Source organism: Desmodus rotundus, chromosome 3 (assembly GCF_022682495.2).
Source record: "Desmodus rotundus isolate HL8 chromosome 3, HLdesRot8A.1, whole genome shotgun sequence".
Taxonomy (NCBI): domain Eukaryota; kingdom Metazoa; phylum Chordata; class Mammalia; order Chiroptera; family Phyllostomidae; genus Desmodus; species Desmodus rotundus.
In genome coordinates, this window is record NC_071389.1 from 195,220,572 (window position 1) to 195,245,487 (window position 24,916).

Here is a 24,916-nt window from a genome sequence, read left to right on the forward strand (position 1 = left end):
CCTTGTACACCAGGGCCAACTTCCTTTCCCCTCCCCCACCTGCCCAGGACTCCAAGGGAGGCACCATTCTGGGGGTCCAGGCAAGTGACTCCGGCAGGTTGAGTCTCAGGGAACAAGTCAGGGACCTGTTCCCAGAACTGGGGCACAAGGTGGGGATGGGGTGTTAGGAATGAGGCCAGTTATCAGAACTGGGACGTTCCACGTGGGACTTGAGTTCTTTACATCCTTGCTGCATAAATCCTGGGGAGCGGGAACATCTGTACCCGGGTCCTGGCAGAACCTGTCAAGTTGGGGGGTAGGTTGGGTTCGGTGAGGCTGTGGGACACCAAGGTGGTACCTCCTGTCTTTGCCCACTGTCCTGCCCCAAGTAGCTGCCTCCTTCCTGCCCTTCATTGCCCCTTCCCAGGGTGGCCCCAGCCTTGCAAGAAGAGCCTCAGAGTTAAACATCACGTTTATTTTGAACATTCAAATTTACAAAAACAGAAAAGTAACAAAAATCCATGATGTATCACACACACATTGCATCTCATGTCACTTTATGTACAAAATTGGGCCAGGAGGGCGGGAGGGGGTGGGTCACCAGTAGGGGGCACTAATCTCACAGTGTCCAACAGCTTGACGTGCTTGCTCACTGCTCAGTCTGGGCCCACGTGCACCTCTTCTCCACTCAGCAGGGTCAGAGGTCAGGGGTCATGGGGCAGGGAGGGTTTGGGGTAGCTGGCAGCTGGGACAAAGGAGGTAAAGAAAATGACCCCATGTCTGGGAAGGGGCCCCTTCCCCAGTTTGTTTAGGGCAAGGGTTCAGGGAAACAGAAAAGGGGGGACAGTTCTGGAGAGAGGGGGCCACTGTGTTGTGGAGAGAGCACTTACTGTAGAGTCGGAAAGCTGGGTTCAGGTCTCCCAGTGTCCTGGCTGCGTGGCCCCTGGGGCCACTCACCCTCTGTGGGCCCCACTGTCCTTACACGTAAAATGAGGGCTTCGACCCCCTCTAAGAGCCCTTCTGTCCAAACCTGTGGACCGAGGTCATGCACAATGCGGCAAGGTGATCTGCCCCCGTGGGAGGTTGCCCGGGGGCACGACATGCCACAGAGGTGGGAAAATCTGGCAGGTCAGAGCTGGAGCACCTGGAGCAGAGCCCTGCCCGAAGCAGGAGTCTGAGAAATGCTTCCTCCCCTGCCCTGCGCGGCGCTCTTGGGAGACAGTCCACCTTTCAGCTCCCCCGGAATTCCCGCCAGTGGAGGCGGGGAGCCCGCTGCACAGGGACATGTTCCCGGAAGGGACTGAGACCCCTCCCACAGCCTCCCCCATGGGACCCTGGCCCTGGGGCAGGCCCATGCCGGGCCTCTTCCTCCACCTCAAACTCTGAGGGGCGGTGAAGGGGGCAGGCCCATTCCTTTAGGCCAAAACTCACAAGGAGCAATGGTGCCCGAATTCCACTCCACACAGTGTGGGAGTGACTGTCCCCTGGGCTGAGGGTGGGCTCTCGAAGAAACCTGCTTTTGGTTTGAACTCTGGGCTGGCTGATGGACAGCGGGCAGGTTACTTAACCTCTCTGGGCTCCCGCTTCCTCACGTGTGCGAGGGGCTAAGAGCCCCAGCATGAGGCTAGACCAGAGGGTGCCCATAAGGTGCTCAGCACAGCGCCTGCGTCGCTGTGTGATGAGAGCAGCTCGGGGACGCAACTGAGCCCCACTTCTGGGTCCTCTTCCCCTGCCTCCTCGGCTGTGCCGGGGAGTGGCTGAAGAGCAAAGCTGGAGCCCAAACAGCAGGCACTGGGCTATGCATGAAGGGGTGGGGCCTGTGGAGCCTCTGTTTTTCTGGGATAGAAATGGGCATGCAGGCCACTCACCACGGCCCAGACTCAGGGCCTGCACCCCGACACCTCCAGTTTGCCCCACCCCTCCGGAGGGCTGACCAGGTGCACTGGTGTCTCATCATGACCAAGACAGAGGATAAAGGACTTGGGGCGTTCTCTGGGTGGGCTCAAGTGATCACACACCTTCTGCCACCTCTATCCTAAGACCCTTTCTTGCCCCCAAGCCCTCCACAAAAGCTGCTTCCTTAAGAACAAAAATAGAAACCCAACAAAGCCCAGCGTCCAGTGTCCCTGAAATCTAAGTTCCAAATACCGCCATCACCCCAGCAACAGCGGATGTCACTACGAGACACTGGACCCAGCATGAGGGCTGACGTCATTGGCCGTTACCAGGGCAACTGAGATCTCACAGGTTCTGGCTGTGGTACTGTGGCTCCTTCTCCCAGGTCCTTCAGAGGGGAGTTGGGCCCGAGGTGCTGAAAGGTCTGTTTGTGCTCTTGAAACGGAAGCAAGGATCTCAGGCTGGAGGCCAGTCTCAGAAAAGCCTCCACAGCCCCAGCTCTTACACAGGCCTCAGGCTAGGTAGCAGTGGGGGGCAGAGGCAGGGAACAAAACGGGCAAAATGCATCCATGCCCACTTAAGTCAGGAAGCGTGCAGCTGCCCAGACCGGGTCGATGGCGGGCAGTGAAGGGGCCCCTGCATTCCCAGCTCTCCGTTCCTGCCAGGGTGCCTGGGATCACGCCTCCCAGGGGGTAGGGGATGCCAAGATGTATTTCATAAAGGGAGATGTTCCAGTGGTCATGTTGGAAAGCATTCTGATCTCTCAAATGTCCACCCACCAGGTGTAGGCTACACTCAGACCCCCGTGGGCTGGCAGTACGGTGTGGGGGGAAAAGCACCGAAGAGGGAGTCGGAGCGCTGGGTCCTAATCCTGGCTCTGCCCCGTGGTGCTGGGTGGTCCTGTGCAAGTCACTTGCCCTCTCTGAGCTCTTCCCTATCTGCATAAGTAGGGATCAGACTGCATGGCTTTCTCAGCTCTGACATTCTTCTACTCTCCTGGGGAAGCTGGTGAGGACTCAAGGGTGGGGACAGGAAGCCACTCGCCCATTGAGACACACTCAGGCAACAGTGCCAGGCTGGTGGGGGTGGGTATCCAGAAGAGATGATTCTTATAATCTGCACATGAGGTCGGTCTACCTTGCTCCTGGCCCTCTCCTCTGACCCTCTGGAGCCAGCTGCTGACCCCGACCCCTGCCTAGCCAGATCCCACACGCTGCCCAGTCCCAGGACCTGCCCCTGTGATGCCCTTCGGTCACCATGGAAGTTGTCAGGCCTGTCCCACCCTATCCACCTGAAATCACAGACTGTCTCACGTTTTCTCACAAAGGAGGAAGGCTAGCCCAGAGAGGGCAGGGACTGGGAGAAGGCCACACAGCAGAGCTGGCTAGGACCAGGGCTGCTCCTTCTCATGCAGCACTCTGCACACCACCCTATGCCTCTCCCTGCTCACTCGGCTTCTTCCTCCCTCCTCAGAGGCTGCAGGACCATGCCAAGGGGAGGTGGTGTGGGTCCCCTGGGGCACAGAGCCTCTGCCTCATGCTGCTTCCAGCTCAGGCTGAAGTGGCCCAGGCCCTGTCCCGGCCACAAAGAGGGAGAAATGACCATGCCAGCAGTGGACACAGCTGTGGGTGAGGTCTTGGTCCCTAACCCTCCAGGCTAGAGCCCGGGAGGAAATGTCCTGGAAACTGAGGTGGGGTTGGGATGGGCATGGAACCAACATTCAACCCACTGCACACAAAGAAACAAGGAAAGAGGAGGAAGAGAGGTGTGGGTATGGGTGGGGCCGTGGGGGAGCGGGTCCATCAAGATCCCACTACCCTTGACTGTCAGCTGGTGGAAAGATGGAGGAGGGATGAGTCAGAGTCTCCTATGTCCCCGTCATCCCCTTCTCAGCTGGAGGGACTGCTCTGCAGCCTGCTGTGGCCCTGAAGGGGAAGGTGCATGGGGACAGGGGGTGGATGGCCTCCCTGCCACTGAGGCAGTGGGCGGTCCCCCATATGCAGCCCCATGGGGATGCTGTTGGCATCGGTGGAGTCAGATGTGGTTGACGGAGCATGGCGGGGTAGGAGACGGCCGGGGCGTAATGACAGGATGGTGGGCAGAGCCACGGGCACTGCTCCCCCGCCCAGGCTTGGCTTATTGACTTGGCTTATTGTCCCCATCCAGTCGAGATCAGGGGACAGCCATGGCAGGGGCAGGGCATTCTGGAGGTGTGGGTTAAGGGGGATTGGGAAATGAGAGGCGTGGCCAGCAGTGGAGCAGGAGGGGAGGCCAGTGTGTGGGTGGGCTGGGAGGGAAGGTGCCTCCTTTCCTGTAAGGTCCCCAGATTGGCAGTCAAGGGAGGGGCCCTGGACGAGGTGGCCCCTCATGCCTTAGCCCTCCCCTTGCAGACATCGAAGGCGGCCTTCGTTGCACCCCCGAAGGCCTCCACCAGCTTGTCTCCCCAGGGCAGGACATTGCCCAGCAGCGGCGCAGTGCAGTTGGCAATGCCCAGGACCTGGGCAGGTGTCAGGGCGTGGTCCCACAGGTTAAACTGGGCAATGTCACCCACAAAGGCCTGGGTGGCATCAAACCGGCCTCCCAGGGTATCCTGGGCGAAGGGAGCAGAGAAAAAGGAGAGAAACATGGAGTGAGAGAGCGGAACAGATAGGCAGGCAGACTCAGGGAGTCAGGGCTCCCCAACCCCCACACCTAGCTGAAGCCACGCCCCCACGGCTCTAGCCCCACCCCTAAGGCCCTAGCTCCTTGGGCCCCTCTCTGCTCTGCCAGGGTCTTCATGCCCAACCGTCTGCAGAATGGCTGGGTCAGACTGAGTGGTCGCTGCTGCACTTTCAGGGTCCCTCTGCCTAGCCCTTCCTCCTCAGGGGCCCTGGGGGGTGGTAGGATATCCACTTGGGGCTCAAGCCCGGATATCCCTGAGCCGTACCTGCTCTTGGCCCAGAATAAGGATCCCATGAGGCTTGATGGGGTGCCAGGCAGCCAGGTTCTCACCGGAGCCCTGAAGCTCCCCATCCTGGTAGGCAGACCACAGGCCGTCCCGTGTGGTCCAGGCAATGCAGATGTGGTGCCAGGTGTTGTCCTTCAGGCTCAGGGGCAGCTGGGCCACCTGGACACAGATTCCCCAGCCCCAGGTGAGAGGTCACAAGGCCTGAGGCTGGAGCAGTGGGGTAAGGAGACCCGTGTCCTCCCTTCTAGGGACTGACCCAAGGCTTGGTCCTCCCCTTCCTCCCAGCCCAGCGCCTTCCCCACCACTCTGTCCTCTTTGCCCGACCTAACCAGGCAGCTTCACGCAGACCACAAGGGACTAGTCGGTGCTGGTTTGGTCTTCTTTGTCTCCAGGTAGTTTGCTCACTAACAGGCTGGCCAGATCACGTGGGTCAGGAGCTGCATCTCCAATCCTACCTCTCCCTGCACACCTCACACAGTGCCCGGCACACAGCTGGCTGGAGAAGTACAGGCAGTGTGCTTGCGTGGAACATGCCTTGGACTCAGGCCGGGCCCTGGCTCTGCCAACCAACCCCCTGTGGGACCCGGAGAGGCTGCACTTTCCTCCCTGGCCCCAGTTTCCTCATCTGTAAAGTGAGGAGGTCAGGAAAGGGATGGCAAATGTGCAGCCACCTCCTCCTCGGCTACCCAAGGCAGACATGGCTAATCAATCATGAACTCAGCCTCAGAATCTTCTGAAGCTGCTGCTGATTGATTAGCGTTTGCCGGTCAGACGAAGGGCACTTGAGGCCTGTGGATTTGGAGCTCCCAAAGGGCTCTTTCATCTCCTGCTCTCTGAGATCGCCATGTAATGCAACGTTCTCTGAAGCCTACTTGGCGCCAGGCCTTGTTCTGGACACTGGGGATTTGAACCTGGTCCTAGCTGCACATGAGCTGAGTCTGCACAGCAGGGAAGGGCTTCAGGGACAAAATAACACAGGGGCCATTCGGGACCTGCAGAGGCGATAAAGGCCCAGAGGAAGAGGGAGGGGGCTGCGGGAACGGGAGACATGGAGTCTAAGCACATCTGGATGGCGATGCATTCTGACCGTCCGCTGCAAGGCAAACCACGTGGGGAGCACGGCGGGAGCAAACGCTTACAGGCCGGGATACCGGGGGACTGCGAGTAGCCTGGGAGGTTGGCTCTGGAAGGACTCCAGAGGTTCCTGGGATCTGTGTGCTGTGTCCTGTCCAGGGTGCTGAATTTCTGCTAAGAACTGAGCACTGACTGTAGGCGGGGCCAAGGATGCACAGCCCGGGAGCATGTGAGGGGAACAGGGTTAGTGGGATCTAGATGCAGTCCACCTTCCCAGGTCTTCTCAGGACCAACCGGGTCGCAGAAAAAATTCATTGTCCCCTGGCCCCATCTCCTTCCTCCTCTTCCAGGGCACCCAGAAGAGGCACCTCCTGCTAAGAGGATTTCAGTGGGTTCTGGGAGGCGCCTCTCCATAGGTAGGTCCTTGGGGAAGTCACAAAATTTCTGTGAGCCTCACGTGCCTCCCCTGTAAATGGAGTGCCACACTTCCAGCCTCTCGTGGACACAAGCCCCTCTTCAGCCAGCCCCAGGTCTGGCTTATCACTGTGTTTCCAGACCCCAGCCTGGCTTGGCATGTGAGCAGGAGAATGGAAAGGGCCCGCATATGTGGGGCCCAGCACAGGGTGGTGTTCCTGGAAGGGTGACCCCTGCCTCCCATCTGTCCAGCTCTGCCCACCCCCACTGACCTTGTCATTGATCAGCAGCTCCATGGGGTCGTGGCCCGCCTCCAGCAGCACAATCTCATTGGCCTGCCCTGGCACCGAGTAGGAGAAAGGGGTGCCCTGGCCAGTGCCACCCGACCTGGACCGCAGCCACACACAGACGGTGAAGGCGTAGAGCTCGGGCAGCGCCTTCCGCACGCGGGCGTACATGTAGTTGTTGCGAATGGGGATGCTGATCTTGAAGGCGTCAGGGGGGCTGTAGGCTGAGGACCCTGAAGGGGGTGGGCAAAGTGGAACCGGGGGGGAGTCAATGGACACTGGTGAGGGTGGGGTCAGTAGGGCACACTTCAGAATGGGGGCTACTAGTCCCTAGGATCTGCCATGCCTCCCTTCAGCTGTGCCCCTGCTACAGACCCTTCACTCCAAAATTCAGTCTTCACCTCTGCGTTCAGGACGAGCTTGAGGCCTCCCTCCTCCAGGAAGCCTCCTGGATTTCTTTCTCCAGAACTCCTGTCCAATATCTAAGCTGGTCCCAGGCATTTGCTCATGGTTTTCCCTGGCACTCCAACTTGTCCATAAGCCTGTTAAGGGTGATCCTCATGAGGTTTCAAAGATGAAATGTCCCTGAGGGCTTATGATCCCTAAATCTGTACTTTTCAGATGAGGAAAATGAGGTCTGGGGAAAGGAAGCAAACATCCGAAGTCACAGAGCGAGTCCATGACAGCGGGTTGCTAGGTCTCCTGATGCTCACAGCTGTTCACTGGCCGTTACCTCATGTTTCCCTGACCCCCTTGGCGGTGCCAGGCCCAGATGTTAATCAGATGACAAACCTCTGATTCATTGAAGGTGCTATTTTGTGGGGTGGTTAAATGCACGGACTTTGGAGTCAGACCTGGTCTGAAGTCTAGACCCACTCCTTACTGGCTGTGTGACCTTGGGCGAGTCACTCGACCCCTCTGAGTGTGAGTTTTCCCATCTGTGCAGTGGGGACGACAGCAGTACCGTCCCTTGGCAGTTTGGGAGGAGTAAGCCAGCTAGCTGATGTGCCAAGCCCTGAGCCCACTCCCCATACACGATGTGTGAGAAAATAAGAATAAAGATGGTAACGGAGCCACTGATTACGCCCACTCTCCTGTGTTCCACAGCCTCCTCCCCACTGGCCTGTCTTTAGCCTCCGGAGAGCACGGAAATGCTTTTCCAGGGAGTCTGCCACCCTGAGGACCCTCCTGAGGACCCGCCTGCTCCACCCCCTGCGGGGCCCAGGACCCACCGTGCTCCAGTTCAGCAACGCGGTCACGTAGGGCGTCCAGCCCCTTCTCCACCTCCTGCCGCTGCCGGTGGCTATTGTGACTGAGGGCCACACGCTCCTTCTCCAGGGCCAGCACCTTGGCCAGCAGCTGCCCCTCCAGTTCATCCATCTTGGAGTGCAGGGCGGTGGGCACCGCGGGTGCGGGAGCGGGGGCAGCTGAGAAGTTCACTCGGGCTGGGAGCTCCTGCTGCTTAAGGGGCAGAGAATGGGGCATGTAAGGTCACTTGGAGGGAGGAAGGGAAGGGACACAGGGCTCAGAGAGCCCACCACCTCTGCTGAGTGACATAGGTGGGCCTCAGCTTCCCCATATGCAAAATGAAGCCACTAATACCAGCTTCAGGCAGCAAACTGGGTGTCTAGCAGAGCTGCTTTAGATCACAGAGTCAGATAGCTCAGGATTCAAATCTGGCCTGACCAACCGAGGTCAGGCAGGTGTGTGCTGGCCAGCTCAGAGCAGCTGGCTCCTGCCCTCAGGACAACTCAGCCAATGGCAGGTGGGGGACTGGCTGTGGCGCTCTGGAAAAGCTCCTGGGGGTTCTAACATGCAGTCGGAGTTCACGGCCACAGCTGACCCCCCATAACTGGAAGGGTGTGCACTGGCTGTTAGTCTCCACTTTCTCGCTTGCCAAGCTTCTCTGCGACAGGGCAGGGCTCTGTTTGGGTGCCGGGCAGACCCAGGGGCTTCTGGAATAGCGCTCTAGTCCTGCCATCCAGGGTGGTGTGTGGGTAATATCACCAATTCTGGAGTCAGACAGCCCAGGGTTCAAATCCAGCTAGAGGACCAACCTGCTGTGTGACCCTAAGCAAATGCCTCTACCTCTCTGAACCCTGGGCTGCTTACATGCAGCACAGGCAACTGTACCTATTTAGAAGGTTTGTGGGGGTGATTCAGCAGTAAATGCTAGTGAGCACAGCCTGTTTATTGCAATTACTGTCTAGGGCTGAGGAGTTGGGGGGACTGATGCTCCGTTCTGCCACGCCACCCCGAAATGGGGGTAGGTGGGCTCACCTTGATCCCCGTTATACTCACCTTCACTGTCCGGAAGGCTCCTTCCCACTCCCCAGGGTCCTAGGCATCCTGACTCCAGTGCTGACTAAACCCAATGCCTCAGCTTCCCCTCCTGTAAAAAGGGACCGCTGGCCCCGCTCTGCCCATCCCAGGGTAGATGGATGGAAGGAAGTAAAGGCCGCCCAGGACTGTAAAAGCAGAATGTGAACTGTAACACATTGGTTGACAGGGAGCTGCTACCTCCAGAACCTTCCCTTGACCACAGATGGCCCACGGAGGGACAGGGCCAGCCACGCACTGCGTTTGCGGTGGCTGGACTGCCAGGAAACCTTGACCTGAGGCACGGGCTCAGAGAGTGCATTCCCGCTCAGTGCTGGAAGGGCCGCGGCTGGGGTCCTCAGTTTCCCTCCTTCCACTGCGCCACGCTTGCTGTGAGGGGCACACCTCTGAAAGAGTGTGCCAGGCCCATCCTTGGCACTTGACACGTATTTTTGCTCATGAACCCTTACATCCACTCACTCACTTTTGTTGGTACTGTTAGTGTCCCCATTTTACAGATGAGGAAACTGAGGCAGACCCTTTTGAGTTTTGTGCGATGGGCCTGGGCAAAGCTGACGCCTCTGGAGCCAAAGCCTTCTGTCTCTAGCAAAGCGTCCTCCTCTCGAGGAGGGAGCCAGCCCTGCCAGGAGGGAACAGGACGTGGGGTGCTATTTACACAGACGCCGTTGCAGGGAGAAACGGTGCAGCCGACGGAGGTGGGCGAGCAAGCTGTTCTTTTATCAGAGCCACCAGCTCTGCCGCCAGCAGGAAGGCGGGGGAGGAGGTGGGCTCACGGATTGTGTGTGGCCCCCTCCCCACCCCAGCGTCTGAATCAGAGGAACATGACTGCGCCCCCCTCACTGCCCCATCTGTTTCGGGTGCGGGCTGTGCCGCGTGGGCTCCCGGCCTGATGCCAAGTGGGCCCCTAGCCCAAGATGGTGGGGGAGAGGATGAAGCCCTCAGCCCCACTCGGGTCCCGATGAGGCAGGAAAGTGGGGGCTCAGAACCCACTGGGTGTTGTGCTGGGGGCCCAGGGCGTGATGTGCTATATGTGTTTGGAGTCTGGACGCAGAGCCCAGGGCTTTCGTCCAGCTCAGCACCCATGTGCCGGGCCCATTAGCACCCAACAGTAAGCGGCGGCCGTCCTTATGGTCACGCACTGCGGGCCGGCTCTGCAGTGAGGGAGCACTGTGCAAACACCTCCCAGCCCCTCCCAGCAACCCGGAGGAATGAAGCCCACTTTCCAGATGAGGGAACTGAGGCTCAGAGAAGTGAAGACAGTTGCTGAAGGTCCCCAAGCTGTGAAGTGACAAGGCCGGGACCCCAGCCCAGGCCCTTCAGATTCCAGAGCCTCCTTCCATTCTTCTATTCTCCCCTAGCGGTCAGTTTGCCGGTCTGCCAAGACGGCGCCGTGCTGGCTGCCCTGCCTGCCCCAAGGGCCCACAGAAGAGGATCGGGTGGCACTCGAGGGTGGGGAGGTTAGGTGGTCTGTGTCAGGGGGTGCTTTGGGGCAGCTTTGCGGAGGGACATGCCCATGCAGGGTGGCTCCAAGGCTGGGGGAGTGAGGAGGATCCAACCATCTCATCCCCAGGTGGGGACTGCTCCTTTCCCTCGGGGAGCAGAGGGATGGTGCTGGCTTCAGGGTCAGGGCCCCACCCTCTGCACAGTGCCCCCGGCCTGGGACAGCACGGGCCCAGCTCCTGGGGCAGCAGCGGTATGGGTCAGGTCTCCTCACCTCCCCCATCCGGTCATCCCTCAAGTCCTCTGTAAGTCTGCCCGGGCCGGCACTCTGGCTCCAACAGCCCTGGACTTTGTTAGGAAAAGCTGCTGTGCCTCAGTTTCCCCATCCCATCAGTAATAATAATAATAATAATATCTTATAGCATTGTGATGAGAATTAAATGAGTCAATAGATGTAATGCCCTGGGAGTAGAGGTGGCACGTGAAGTGCTAGGTAAACGTCAGTAATTATCATCAATAATATACTCAAATATCTCTTGAAGGGACCAGTCCTTCTCCACCTCCAACCATAAATCTTTTTGTTTAATCATTATATTGAGAAAAAAAGCCAGTGACAGAGGAACAGTGAGATACCATTAAAATAAAGTCGCAAAGACTCAAAATCTGATCACGTGTTTGTAAAAGCATGAAGAAATGCCTGGAGAGGTAAATGCAAATGCGGGACAGTGGTGGCCCTCTCTCGCGGTGGGCGTCTGGGGCTGGCAGTGGGGCAGCTCTGAGGCCCCAGAGGAAGTGATAGGACACCCCAGCCCCAGGGACCCCTGCCTCTCCCTCTAAGTACTCCCCGCGAAGCTAATGCATTGAGAAGGCCACAGAATTCCCCCTCAGGCCCTGCCTGCCCACACACCTTCTGGGCCCTGGTCGGAAATCTGCAGCAAAGGCTGAGGCTCCTCCCCTCAGTCCATTTTAACAGAAGGTCCTGGCTGTGGTCTTTGCTCAGCTTCTGCTGTTCTGTGTGGCCTTGGGCAAGTCACCCTGCCTCTCTGAACCTTACTTTCCCCTGAGTCCACTGAGGGGTGTGTGTGGGGGGTACATACGTAAGTGCTTCCACTTTGTAAGTGCTGTCTCCAGAATTCGGTGGGGATCACGCACCCAAATTTGTCCTGGGGAAACCCCACTTTCACTCACTGAGGATTGCCCACTCCTGACCCCGTCCCACCTCCCACAGGCAGGGACTTCGCAGAATGGCCAAAGAACAGAGAAAAGATGCTCAATTTCATGAGTCATCAGAGAAATACGAATTAAAAGCACCATGAGTGCGCCACACACCCACCAGAATGAGGAACCGTTTTAAAATGACCACACCAACACTGGCGAGACCCACACGCAGGCGGGTGGGTGTGCACACGCTCGCTGCCACTTCGGGACAGTGTTTGGCAGCACCTCCTAACTCTGAATCCATCCCACTCCTGGGGACGCAGCTGGGAGAAAGGAGGGCTCACAGCCACCAAAATACCCCACCGGGGCGTTCACGGCAGCTTCACTTGTTCTAACCCCAAACCAGAAACAACCCACGTGCCCACCCATAAGAGGAATGGGTAAGTCAACGACGGCGCATGCGCACAGAGAAACCCTACGCGGCACTGGGAAACCGCAGACCACTGGGGCGTGCGCCCTGGTCGAGTGTCAGACGCGATGAAAACACCAGACACAAGGGTGCGATGGTCTGAGTCCATCTGAACGAAGCGCAAACATGGGCAAAGCTGATCTGTGGTGACTGACAAGCAGACTCGTGGAAGCTTTGAGGGTAGTATGGATTTGGGGGGCCATACAGGAGCCTTCTGGGGCCCTGGCAGTGCTCTGATTCTGGGAGCTGCTTTCCGGCTGTCTCCATACATACGTTTTCACTGAGCTGCGCACTTACGATGTGTGTCTTTCACAAGTAAGATATGTGAACTCTTACACATCTTGAATGTAACACACAGTTGGGGAAAAAAAAAAGTCCGGCAGGGAAGGCCCTGCCCTCCGCGCCGCAGCGCCTGCCCGGCTTGGAGCAGCTGGTCTCCTCCGCAGTGAAGGTCTCCCAGGGAGAATGACAGAGCAGGGGGTCCTGCCCACCCCCCATTTGACAGATGGGGAAACTGAGGATCAGAGAGGAGAAATTTTCAAAGATCACAGCAAGCGGGTGGCAGAGCTGGGACTTAAAACACCAGGTTTCTTGCTAGAACGAAGGTGCCACCCTGGCAGAAGTAGGGGTGAAGGGCTCCCCCGTGTGGTGTTCCACCTGGATGGGGCGGGGGCCAGCCACAGTGGGGGGAGGCCAGCGGGGTCTGCAGGTGGCAGGCGGGCACTGAGGTTCTATGTCCTCAAACAAAAGGCCAATGCGCAGACCCTCTGTTGCCGCACTCTGCTGGCCCCCTTCATGGCCGAGGAGGCAGGTCAGGGGAACCAGCCCCCACAGAGCAGAAACTTCCAGAAGGGGCAGCAATATAAGAAAAAAGTAAAAGCAACCAGTAGACTTTGGAAAAGGCACCAGTAGATTCTCTAAGTCGTTGTGTTTATCTGCAGATTACTGGGAAGCCGAAGGTCTGGGAGTGGGTGAATGGAAGCTTTGGGGTGCACACATATGTCCCTCCCACCCCACGATTCCTAGTCAGGGGGCAACTGCCCAACAGCTCATAATTTAGAGAGCAAAGGGCCTGGACCAAACCTAGCCCCTCCTTCCCTGCATTTTATTTTGAACACATCCTCATGATTTTATTGTCACATCATAAAACAAAACACAAAGCTTAGAACTTGGCCCTTTCTCTTTGCATCTCCTCGCAGTTCAGAGCACCGGGTCTCTGAGCAGCCAGAGCTCTCTGAGATCTGCAGTTGGCCCGACGCATTCAAGCCTCAGCACCACCCTCTTTGTCATTTCAGCCTTTTTCCGGAAAATCGGCTTAGTCTGCCTGCCACGGCCACCCTGCTTCCTGTCATAACGCCGCTTCCCCTATGTGTAGGGAGAATCCTCGCCCTTCTTGTACTGGGTTACTTTGTGGGGTTGATGCTTGCCACACTTTTTTACCGAGAGGCCGGCAGGTTTTAGGAACGTTCACCATGTTCGCGAGAACGTTAACAGCACGGAAAACCCATTTTATTTTATTTATTTACTTTTAGAGAAAGGGGAAGGGAGAGAGAAAGAAAGGGAGAGAAACATCGTTGTGTGGTTGCCTCTCACGCACGTCCCCTACTGGGGACCTGGCCTGTAACCCAGGCATGTGCCCTGACTGGGGATCAAACCTGCAACCCTTTGGTTTGCAGGCCAGCACTCAGTCCACTGAGCCACACCAGCCAGGGCGGAAAACCCATTTTAAAGATCGAAAAACTGAGGCCCAAAGAGGAAAAGCAATTAGCCTAAAGTCACAAGCAAAAAGAACTCAACTTTATGCCACTTGCCCTTCCTTCTACAGAGCCTATCTCCAGCTGAAATGTGTTTGGGGAGCAGCCGGCCCACCTGCTTTGGTTCCTCCAGACTCTCTGGGCTTCCACTTCCTTATCTGTGAGCATGTAGCCCACCAGTCAGGGGGGCGTCCAACCTTTTGGCGTCTCTGGGCCACACCGGAAGAGAAGTTGTCTTGGGCCACCCATTAAGTACATTTCGATATGTAATTACACACAAAAAAATCTCATAACGTTTTAAGTAAATTTATGGTTTTGTGATGGGCCGCAGGTCGGACACCCCTGGCCCTACTGCATAGGGCTGAAGACTGCATCAGCTAATCCATATGCTGTAAGTGCCTACGAATGTTACTTCTCGGTGTTGTTATTGTTATCAATGAGGCTCCCATGGGACCCTCCTGATTACCTTGCCAGCCAGCCAGATGCGCCTTTGAGGACTGGCCCTCACTCACTCACCCTCACGGCTCTGGCTCTGGGCACTCTGCTGCAGAAATGGCTGGGGGCACTATCCAGCAGTAGCCCCTGCCCTCCCCTGTCTTTCTCATTCTCCTGAAGGTGGTTGAGATCCGGCCCCTCCAGATGCTCTAGAGCTAATGACGAAGAACAAGTACTCCGGAGCCAGATACCCACAGGGTCAAATCCTGATGCCACTGCTGTGTGACTCTGGGCCAGTTTCTTAACCTCTCTGAACCTTGGTTTTTTCACCTGTGAGAGGGGGAGACTTTATGAGGATTAAGTGAGAATGTACAGTGATGCACGGTAAGCGCTCGGGGGGAGCTATAATTGCTGTGAGTGCAGGGTCTTCTGTGACTGCCACCAGGGGCTCCTTACCGTGGCTCGCTCTCCAAGAGGGAAGGAGGAGACCACCTTGCTAGGCTGGGCGAAGGATGTGGTTTATGTCAAAGAATTACTGCTGAAATCCATCCTGAAGTTTCATTTTACAGACAAATTAGTGCAAAAATGGGACACTGGAATATATGTACATGGCTGGTTGCCACAGGAATGGTCCAGCCCTTCTGGAAAGTGGTTCTTGGCCACAGCCATAGGAAGTCAATACCCTCTGACCCAGTAATACCACTCCTGGGACGTCGGCCTAGAGAAATAATTCAACAGACTGAAAGGGAAAACAAGCCCAACTATCTGCAAGAAATTGATCCTGCAACGAGCATCGGGAACAAAAATGAGAAACAGCCTACACCCCCATCAACAGACGTGCTCAAGGGGCTGAGGGGGCGGAGCCTGCCACAGACCCTGGATATTGCCTCGGTCAGTAAACTAATTAGCAGCAGTGAACTGTTCTCGGCTTGGGAACTGTGTCTACATTTGGAGAAAGGACCAAAAGGGAGCGGCAAAACAGATGATGGGGTGAAATTAAATGTGATCTCCCACTCCGAAAGAACTTCGGACTTTTTTCCAATTAGCAGCAACAGCAATGGCAGCCCAAATAAAAATAGAAAGGAGGACAATTTTTCCTAAGCCCTCAAACATGGCTACCACTCGAGGGCTGGAGAGACAGGCTGGGCCAGCGTGACCTTGCCACCCCTTTGGCAGTTGGCCTGGGGGCTGGGGAGAGGTGATGCAGAAATGTGCCAGGTGAGGACAGGCGGGGATGTGCTGAGGATTACGGGAGTATGGGTGGGGTAGGAAGTGGACAGAGTGTGATCAGGGAGGGTCTCTGGGAGGAGGGCACCTCCTTAACACTTTTCAGAACACTCTTAAGTGATGAGGATGGATATGCTAGGGGGCATCGAGGCAGAGGCAAGAAGGACCTGGGAGACGGGCCAGATCCCAATTGCAGCCTGGAGGCAGGCTGAGGGGTCTGTACCACAGGGGAGCCCCATGGTGGCCTTAAGGATGACCGACCCCTGGGGCTGCCTGGAGGAGGATGGATGGGAAGGTGTGCCTGCGGGTGAGAAACCAGTGAGAGGCTGTGCAAGTATCCACAGGGAGATGAGGCCAAGTGGAAGGGGGAGGAACCTAGTATGGCTCCTCAGAGCACACCCCAGAGGCAGAGGACCTGAGTTCAGGCTGGGACATGATGAGGGCAGGGGGCTGGTGGGACACCCGGGGGCGGGGGGCTGAGGGGGCAGTCGGATCCATTGTTCTGGAGCTCAGGAGAAAAACCTGGGCTGGAGATGTAGCTGGTCCGGGGCACCACTGAGGGATGGGAGTTGGAGGCCTCAGGGCATGGCTGAGCTCACCCAGGGAGAGTGAGAGGAAGGCCAGGACAGGTTCAAGTGCCGCAGGAGGGGGACCCTGAAAGGGGGCAGGAAAGCAGAGTAGGGGAGAGGCCGGGGGTGGGGGGTGTCCAGGAGCCAAGAGCTTGGAGACCTGTAGGGAGGAATGACCAATGGGGTCCGATGTCAGAGAGGGGTCCTGCGAGATCAGGACTGACACGTTCCATTCCATTCATCAACATCAGTGCGCCACCATGGGAGAGAGATGCGTGGAGAGAAGGTAGACCCTGAACACAGGGGAGCATCCCTCTGAGGATCTCGGATGAGAAGGGAACAGAGAAGCGGACAGTGTCTAATGGGTAGATGGAGTCCCACTGAGACCGACAGTCTGACCCGATGTCTTTTGGGATCCAGACTCCAGCTCCTCTCGAAGACCCCAAAGAGACTGGCTCCAGCTGCAGCCAGGCTCAGAAGGAAGACCTGGTGGGCAGCCCTGCCTTTCTTTCTCCGTGAGCACTGCACGCAGAAAGCGGGAGGGGTGTGTGTAGGGCAGCCAGAACTCCCCCAACCCGACAGGCGAACTTAGTGCCAAGTCCCAGCTGCCAGGATAGCCCCAACCTCAGCAGGCTAAGCGGAGGAGAGCCCACCTTGCCAAATGCGCAGGTGCTAGGGGAATGGGTCCAAGGCAAGCCCAGCCCTGCCAGCCCCAGACATGGGAAGAACCACAGGTGCCATCTGGGTGTGGGGGCAGGGGCTAGGGTAGGCAAGAGGAAGTGTTTTGAAAACCAAATCCTTTTTTTTACATTAATAAAATTGATTCCTAAAAGGAGAGGTCATTCCCATATTTATTTTTAACTATTTAAAAAAAATTAGTGCCCTGGATGGTGTGGCTCAGTTGGTTGGAGCATCATCCCATAACTGAAGGTCGAGGGTTCAATTCCCAGTCAGGACACATCCTTAGGTTGCAGGTTCTATCCCCAGTCTGGGCGTGTACAGGAGGCAACCAATCGATGCTTCTCTGTTGCATAGATGTTCCTCTTTCTCCTTTCCTCTCTCCCTTCCTCTCCCTCTAAAAAGCAATGAAAAAATGTCTTCAGGAGAGGACAAAAAATAAATAAATAAAAATAAAAAACTAGTAACGTTATAGCTTAGTGATAAAAATAGCAATCACTCAGACTGAGCGTTCCGCTGCCAGGCACTGTTCTGGGTCCTTCACAAAGATCAACTCACTTAACACTCCTAACGCCCCAGTGACGTAGGTGCTGCTATTGTCCCCATTTTACAAGGGAGGGAACGGACTCCCCTTTGCGGCCAACCTGCAGTGTTTATTATTATTGTTTCCTGCTCTTGGCTCTCATCCTAGAAATCCCCTAGAGCAGGAGTGGGGGACGGGAATGCTGGCCTGGCAGGCAAGACCCTGGGGTTTTCCTCCTGCCTCTGGGGCTCACCTTTGGAGGCCTCGGAGACCCACGTTTCTCACCTGGAAGCGGAGAGGGTTGTCTGTGACAGCGCCCTAGTGGCGCTGTGACACGCTGTGCAGTGGGTGCTGACACCAGCGCAGGCTTTCTGAAGGGTTACGGGACCCTGAGCTCGGCCACCCTTCCACACATCTGCTGAGCCAGAGATTTAACGGAGAGCCGGGGGTGGGGGGGGTCCCTACATTTTCTTCCTTCTAGCCTCTGTCCTCTCTCTGCCTTTGCCAACCGCACTTGAGTTGAGGGGAGGTAGAAAGGGGGCAGCCTCTTTCTCTCCCTTCCTTTCACAGATCCAATTTGGTTGCTAACACCTTTCCCTGCAGTCTGGAAATTGTAAATGGCTGGGGGTGTTCAGTGTCTCCCTGGTGCCCATTCTTCCTAGTCTGTCCAGCTCCTCTCCTGGGGACCCTAAATAGGTTCTCACAGGCAGGTGGGGGTCTGGGAACTTCAAAGGAGAAATCACTGGCCTCGGATCACATGACCGCCAAGAGTGGACTACTGGGTCAGACCTCTTGTGTCTCCTAGCTTGAGCCAGGAGTGTCTGAAAAGGTGGGTGGAAGAAGGAGGAGGAACCCTGGATGGAACCCTGTTCTCCACTCAGTCCCCACCCAGAGCTGCCGTCTTCCAGGTGTCCTGGCTGGGAGGGCACCATCTGAGCTCCTGCCCAGGTCCGTGCCACAGCCCAGGTGGGGGGTGCGGGGGTGGGAGGTGGTGAGGAGCACACCGGCTTGGCTTATGGGACACTCTGTTCCCTGCTTTTTGGCAGGAGCCAAAAGGGACTCTGAGTCGCTGGGACAGCGCATCCCATCCCCTGACCATAGGGAGTGTGTGTGTGGGGGTGCTGCTGTGGAGGTGTCTGAAAGAAGGGAACGGTGTGGACGTTTAATGAGCTCCTAATTCGTGCCAAACGTTTTTACACACCCACATTTAATCAGTCCTCGCTACAAATGGACACCGATATACCCACTTTACACACACGGAAGCCGAGGCTTAAGGAAGTGCCTGGAGGAAAACCGATCGGGAGCGAGCCTTTCCTGCGCCTTAGACGCGGTACCAGCCTGCGGCCCGCACGCCCAACGGAATTCTTCCTTCTCGCCTGCGAGGAAGGAACCATCATCCCCTTTACATAGATGGGCAATCCAAGGATCAGATACGCGCGGGGGTCCCGCCCCAGAGTCCCTCCGCGAGCGATGGTGGTGGCCAGACCCCCCAAAAGCCCTCGAGTGGCCCCTCCCACCCCGGCCTGCCCCCCCTCCCCCGACGACGCGGCGCGGGGCGTGGCGCTCACCTCGAGGCGGTCGATGCGGTCCCGGAGGGCACGCACGGCGTCCTCCAGCTCGAGGATGAGCGCGGGCGAGTCCCAGGGCCCGTCGGCCATGGTGTCGCGGCGCGGCCCGGCGTCCTGGAGGCCGCGCGGCAGGCCGCTCTCGCAGCGGCCCAGCTTGCCGGTGAGCTCGCGGATGGTGTCCTGGTCCGCGCGGATGCGCGCCTCCTGCTGCAGCGCCGTCTGGCGCAGCTGGTCGGCCGTGCTCTGCAGGAGCAGCAGCTCCTCGCGCTCGCCCAGCGCCGCGTCCCCCTGCTCGCCCCCCGACGGACAGGCGGCCGCCAGCGGCGTGCACAGGAAGCGGCTGAAGAGGGGCACGGGCGGCAGCGGGTGCGCGCTGGCCGCAGGCGCCCCGGGCAGCGCCGGGGGCCCGGCCGAGCTGCCCGCACCGTGCAGTGCGCTCAGGCTGCGCTGCGGGCCCGAGGACGCGCCGGCGGCGCCCGAAGCGGCCGAGACGTTGTCGGCGCCTCCGGGCAGCGCCCGCGCCCGGCTGGCCGCCAGGGGCACGCTGGCGATGATGCAGATGACGGCACCGAGGAACGCCAGCATGCCCGCGGCCAGCAGCACCGCCAGGAACTTCAGCGTGAGGCGGGCGGCGGGGGCTCCGGAGGCCCCCGGCAGGCGCAGCTGCGGAGTCGGGGCGCGGGGCCCGGGAGCGCGGGGCGGAGCGGGGCTGGATCGGGAGGAGCCGGAGCCGGAGCTGGAGATGTTGCCACGGCCGCTGCTGCCGCCGTTGTGAGCCCGGGCGTCGCGAGGAGGAGAAGGCTGTGGGCAGGCGGGGAGGGGGAGCGGGCGCGGCCCCGCCCCGCCGGCTCCCCCGGGCCGGCCCTAGCCCAGCCCCGCACCCGTTATGCGCCGGGCGCAGAGGTGGGGGCACCGCCGGGGCTGCAGCAAGAGGCACGTGGCGGCACTGAGAGCCTGGGTCAGAGGGTGGCGACTTGAAGGCTGCACGGCTGGACCTGTTAGTGATCCCCACCCCTCCCCTCCAGTGTCGCCCCCCTCCCGAACTGGTAATGCCAACAGCTACCTTTCGGGGAGCGTTTCCCCTGTGTCACGCTCTGTGCAGAGTGAGCTATACTCTCGGTCCCCATGAAGCCTCACCATGGACATGCCCATGATACAAATGAGGAAACTGAGGCTCCCTTAGGTCAGGTCGCAGTCCAAGGTCACACCGTTGGTGTGTGTGGGAGTAGCCTTTGGGCTGGGCAGTCTGACCGGGCAGACTGTGGGATGGAGCTGGGGTGGGCGTGGGGGGAGGAAGGAGGGAGGCCAGGGCGGGAGGAGGGGTACTGGAGATTTTAGCCCAATCTCTATTTATATTATGGCCACCTGCCTGTCACTTCCCACACCCACCCTCCTGAAGGAGCAGGGTTCACTCCCCTACACACCCATCCAAAAAAAAAAAATCTTCCTGTGATCTCAAAGGACAGCCAAAGTTCCTCCTCTGACTGGCTGGGGGCACAGACCATCCAGAGAGAAGACCCCGCTCCCTGTGGCAGTCTGCAGGCAAACCCTGGTGGGCATGCGGATGAGGTGCTGGAAGGAAGAGCAGGAATGGGAGTGGGATGTGGTATGGGGGTGGAGGAGGAGCCTGTCAAAAATGTCTATATATATTTTGTTGCAAATTAACTTTGCAATTGAAAACCTAAGAAAAACAAAAGGCCTACCATCCTTCACAATCCAGCTGCGGTTCCAATTTTCCACGAGGCATTTCCTTACCGAAGTGGGCTCTCAGGGCTGGAAGGGCGCTCAGACGGCTGTGGACGTTTCCCCTGCCTCCTGGGGTAGAGAAGAGGGGATGTGGCTCATGGAGTCCCTGGCCAGGGCTGCACCCAGGTTGGTCCTGAGCCCAGACCGCGTCCCAGCGTGTCTTCCAAGTCCACAGCCTGACCTGAAAGGAGGCTCAGACTGGGTCTCTGGACCACCATGGCCACCGTGCAGGCTCTGCACAGTGCAGGGGGTGGGGAGGGGCGGGGACATCTCAGGAGGCAGCAGGCCTGGGGGATCCTACCTGGGCACTGGGCACATGCTCCAGCCCTGCCCCGACCCCAGCCCCAGGATGATGCCCCCCTGCTTGTGGGATCTCTGGGAGTCGGGGTCGCCTGAGTTGTAAAGTGGGAGCGAAGCAATGTGAGCTCTACATCCTGAACCCCTGAGCTGAGTGTGCGTGGATGTGCTAGTCCTTGGAGCAGTGGCCTGGAACCCCCTCCAGGCAGCCCAGCGTGGAGGAGGCCTCTCCGGAGGGTCCTGGGAGGAGAGGGTGCCCAAGGCAGGGAGCCTCCTGGTGCATCCACATGTGTTCTTGGAAGACAGAAGCACCCACGTGACATCCCAAGGGGAAACTGTCATAGAAAATCCAGAGAAGGACAGGGGAGGCTGGGAGAGGGGCTGCTGTGGCTTGGGCCCCCAGGGGTGCCACCTTTGTATGAACTGCCTTGGGGACAGTTGAATAATGGGTCCAGAGGCTGGGGTTAATTCATGTTTAAATTGGTCTGTTTATCTGCTGGGATGCCTTTATAAACCTGTCATATGAACAGGTCCCTCTCCTGCTTATAAAAAGCCGTTGGTGGCTCCCCATCCCCACGGAATAAAGTCCAATCTCCTTAAGAGGTAGTATTGCCTCTTGGTTAAGGGCATGGATTCCAGAGCCAGAAGGTCTAGTTCAAAACCCTGCTTCTACCTGTTTCCAGTTGTGTGACCTAGTTTGCAAGGAGGGCAAAGTCCCAGGCCCTTCACAGTTCTTGACACCCTCTCCTGCCCCGGTTCCCAAACCATAAAATGGGGAATAAAGTACTTGGGAAGCCTCCAGAAGCGTTGGGTCTCATTATGTCGGCTGCTCTTGGTTCGTAAGACTGTCGGTAATCTGGACATGGCTCACCCTTCCAGCCTCATATCCTGTCCCTCACTGCCTATCAAACTGTGCATAATTCCCCAAATATCCCAGAAGGTCTCCTGTCTCTGCCTTAGTTCATGCCGTCCTGTCCCCTACCTGGAAGGCCACCCCCTCCTTCCTTGATTCATTTCACCCCCAGCATCCGGCAGGGGCCCTGCCCCAGGTAGCTACCTGGTGAATGTGAACTGAACTAGTTTCCTTGCAGGCAACACCAGCTGCTTTGGGGGGCAGAGGCAAGAGGCTGGGACCGGGAGGTTCTGAGACCTGTCTCTGGTGCTCCGGGAGAGACCTCAGCCCCAGTCCTAACCCAGAACTCCTCCAGAGATGGTCAGAAAAGGGTTCTCAGGGGGACTTCTATCGGTGGCAATAGTCCCCATATTTTCCCTCTAAATTCTCGTGTCTCCTAGATTTTTTATTTCTCCACTTTCACTCCATTCTTAGGGTAAGAGAATTCTGCCCTAAATGAACAAATATAGTCATTCATTCAAAATATGTGTTTGGAGATGGACTTAGTGCCAGGTACTGGGGAGAGCTGGACACGAGACAAGCTCCCACTTTCTATTCTAGTGGGGAGGCAGGCAGTAAACAAATGAATAATTAAACAAAAAAGTTAACTGATAATAGTAATGAGAACTGCTATGGAAAATTTGAAATTTAGAAGTAATTTAAAATGTAAAAGTGATATGATAGAAAATTACAGGAGGTGGGGGAGATGGACATTATTTGTGATGTTGGGAGGAAAACCTGCCTTGAGCTGAGACCAAGCCATCTGGGACACCAGCCATGCAAGTATTTGGGGAAAGACCAAGTGTTCCTGGCAGCGAGAACAGCTGGTGCAAAGGCCCTGAAGCAGAAATGGACTTGGTGTGTTTCAGAAACAGAAAGAAGGCCAACAGGGCTGCAGCAGAGCGAACTCCAGGGGAGAGAGGAAGCTGGAGAGGGAGGCAGAATGGGGTTGGGTGGGGCAGCCCAGGCTGGGGGAGGTGGCCCGTCTGATTCTCAGCCCAACTGGAGGGAAGTGACAGCTGGGGTCTGTTTGTAGAACGCTACTCTGGCAGGTGCATGGAGACTGGGTCACAAAGGTATCAGAGGGGAAGCGGGGAGACCAGCTTAGGCCGTCCAGCCTCCAGGTGAAAGGAATGGGGGCTTGCAGGTCCTGACCATGGAGAGAACCGGGTGGGCTGTGGGCTGAATGTAGAGGTAGAGTTCGCCAGTCAGATCCTCCAGGGAGCAGACCCTGGGATGGGGTTGGGCGTGCAGGTGGTCGATTGGGCGCTAAGTCCTGTGAAAGATAAAAGGGGAGGAGGGAGAACTAGGCAGGGGGCGCCTCGGACCTCAGTGCAGATCTGACCGAGTCTTGGCCGACCCAACACGGAGGTCCAACACGGGGCGAAGGCTCTCTGTTAGGGAGGCTTTGCACTGGGCACAAATGCCCAGTCCCCGGTACATCTGGCCCAGAGGAAGGTGGCTGCAGCTCAGAGGCTGGGGTGATGTCTACGCAGAAACCTGTGCGTGGATGTTTATAGCAGCTTTGTTCTTGAGTGCCAAAACTGGGAAGCAGCCAAGACGCCCATCAACTGAATGGATAGGTAAACGGGGGTATGTCCAGACGACGGAATATTACTCCATGCCAGAAGGAAAGGAGCTGTTAAGCCATGAAAAGACATGGAGGAACCTTCAATACACATCACTAAGTGAAAGAAGCCAGTCTGAAAAGGCTGCCCACTGTGTGGTTCCAACAATAGGACTTTCTGGAAAAGGCAAAAACATAGAGACGGTACAGAGATCGGTGGTTGCCAGGGGATGTGGGAGAGGGAAGGATGAGTGGCAGAGCACAGAGGATTTTTAGGGCAGCAAAACTGTTCTCTAAGAGATCACAGCGGGGGATACAGGTCATTGTACGTTTGTTCAAAGCCCCGGGAGGTGCAACGCTGAGAGTGAGCCCGAACAGGAGAACAGGAGCTGTGGACGTGAGCTGCAGACTGGGTGGTGACGAAGACATCGTCAGTGTTGGTTGTCAGCTGTGACCAGTGTGCTCTCGAGTGCGGGATGCTGGCAGTGGGGGAGGCTGTGCCCGTGCAGGGGCGGGGGCGTGTGGGGATCTCTGCGCCTCCTGCTCAGCACCGCTGTGAACCCGAAACCGCTCTGGAAGCAGGCAAAGGCTGGGGTAGGCCCTGAAGGCCCTGCAGCTGGAGGGCGTCCCCTCCTGCACCACGTGCCAGGGCGGAGCTGCAAGCTCGCGCGAAGGGGGAGCTGAGTGGTGCCCCTCCGCGGGCGCCAAAGTCCTCCCCACCTTGCCCCGTGAAGGTCAACTCCTCCACACCCTGTCAGGGAACTGCTCCTCCAAGGTCCCTCTGGGCCTCTCCTCCTGCGAGGACAGCCCCCATCTCTGCGGTTGGTCGCAAGGCCCCAGGAGGTATTTTCTCTGTCTCCATCCTTTGCTACCCATTCTAATTCCCTTGCCTTGCGTTGTTACCTCTGCTGAAGAAGGGGGAAGAATATTCTTTCCTTCGTCTAGTCTAGTAAAGTCCACAGCACAATATATCTTATCCGCTCAGTAAATGAGAAACAGTTTTTACAAAGTGGGGGCATAGAATTGGGCAGTGAAAACCTTCAGACTATAGTGAAGTCATTTCTAAAGGAACGGGAGAACGGACGTTAGTTAGACAGCTGGTTGTCTCTGCCACAGGCACATGCCAGAGTTTGGACTCAGCGCCTCAGGTGACCACGCCGCCCCCCGCCCCCCAGATTCGGTGCTGGAGTCCTGTGTCCCGGGAAACCCTCAGTCCTGGGCAGATCAGGCCAGCTGGTCACCCCGACTACCTCCGATCTGCACTCCCTCGGTGCTGCGGCATCACAGACACTGAACGATGCAGCACTCTCTGTCCCCGCCTCCTCAGCCCTGTGTCTCCCTCCATGGTGGTGGCGTCTCCTGCTTTACCTGTGTCCTGCAAGACAGCGAGCTCCTCGGGGTAGGGAACACTGTGTCATCCTCACCTGCATGTCCCTGGGCCAGCACTTGTGGACACTCAGACTCCCAGCCAGTGAAGACAGTCCCTCCTGGGCTGTGCTTGTGAGCCAAAGACCCTGCTTTCTCCAGGGGTGGGGACAAAGAGGGCTGCCCGTGTCCTTCCTGGACACCTCCAGGCTGAGGGTCCAGTGTCCACCCAGAGACGGACTGTCCCAGGACTGGAGCTGCGTTATCTATAAAATGGGGTCACGGTCCCTC

General features: G+C 57.6%; 1 protein-coding gene across 1 annotated transcript; it reads right to left on the reverse strand.

Annotated features, from left to right (window-relative positions):
* Positions 1–445: 445 nt before the first annotated feature.
* NPTXR (neuronal pentraxin receptor) lies at positions 446–19,910 on the reverse strand. Its single transcript, XM_053919805.1, has 6 exons — positions 19,896–19,910; positions 18,759–19,622; positions 7,830–8,058; positions 6,583–6,830; positions 4,802–4,981; positions 446–4,465 (listed from the first exon to the last, which is right to left on the reverse strand). Exons 1-6 carry the CDS (start codon positions 19,908–19,910, stop codon positions 4,241–4,243), a joined length of 1,761 nt encoding a protein of 586 aa, XP_053775780.1. The 3' UTR covers positions 446–4,240.
* Positions 19,911–24,916: the final 5,006 nt, after the last annotated feature.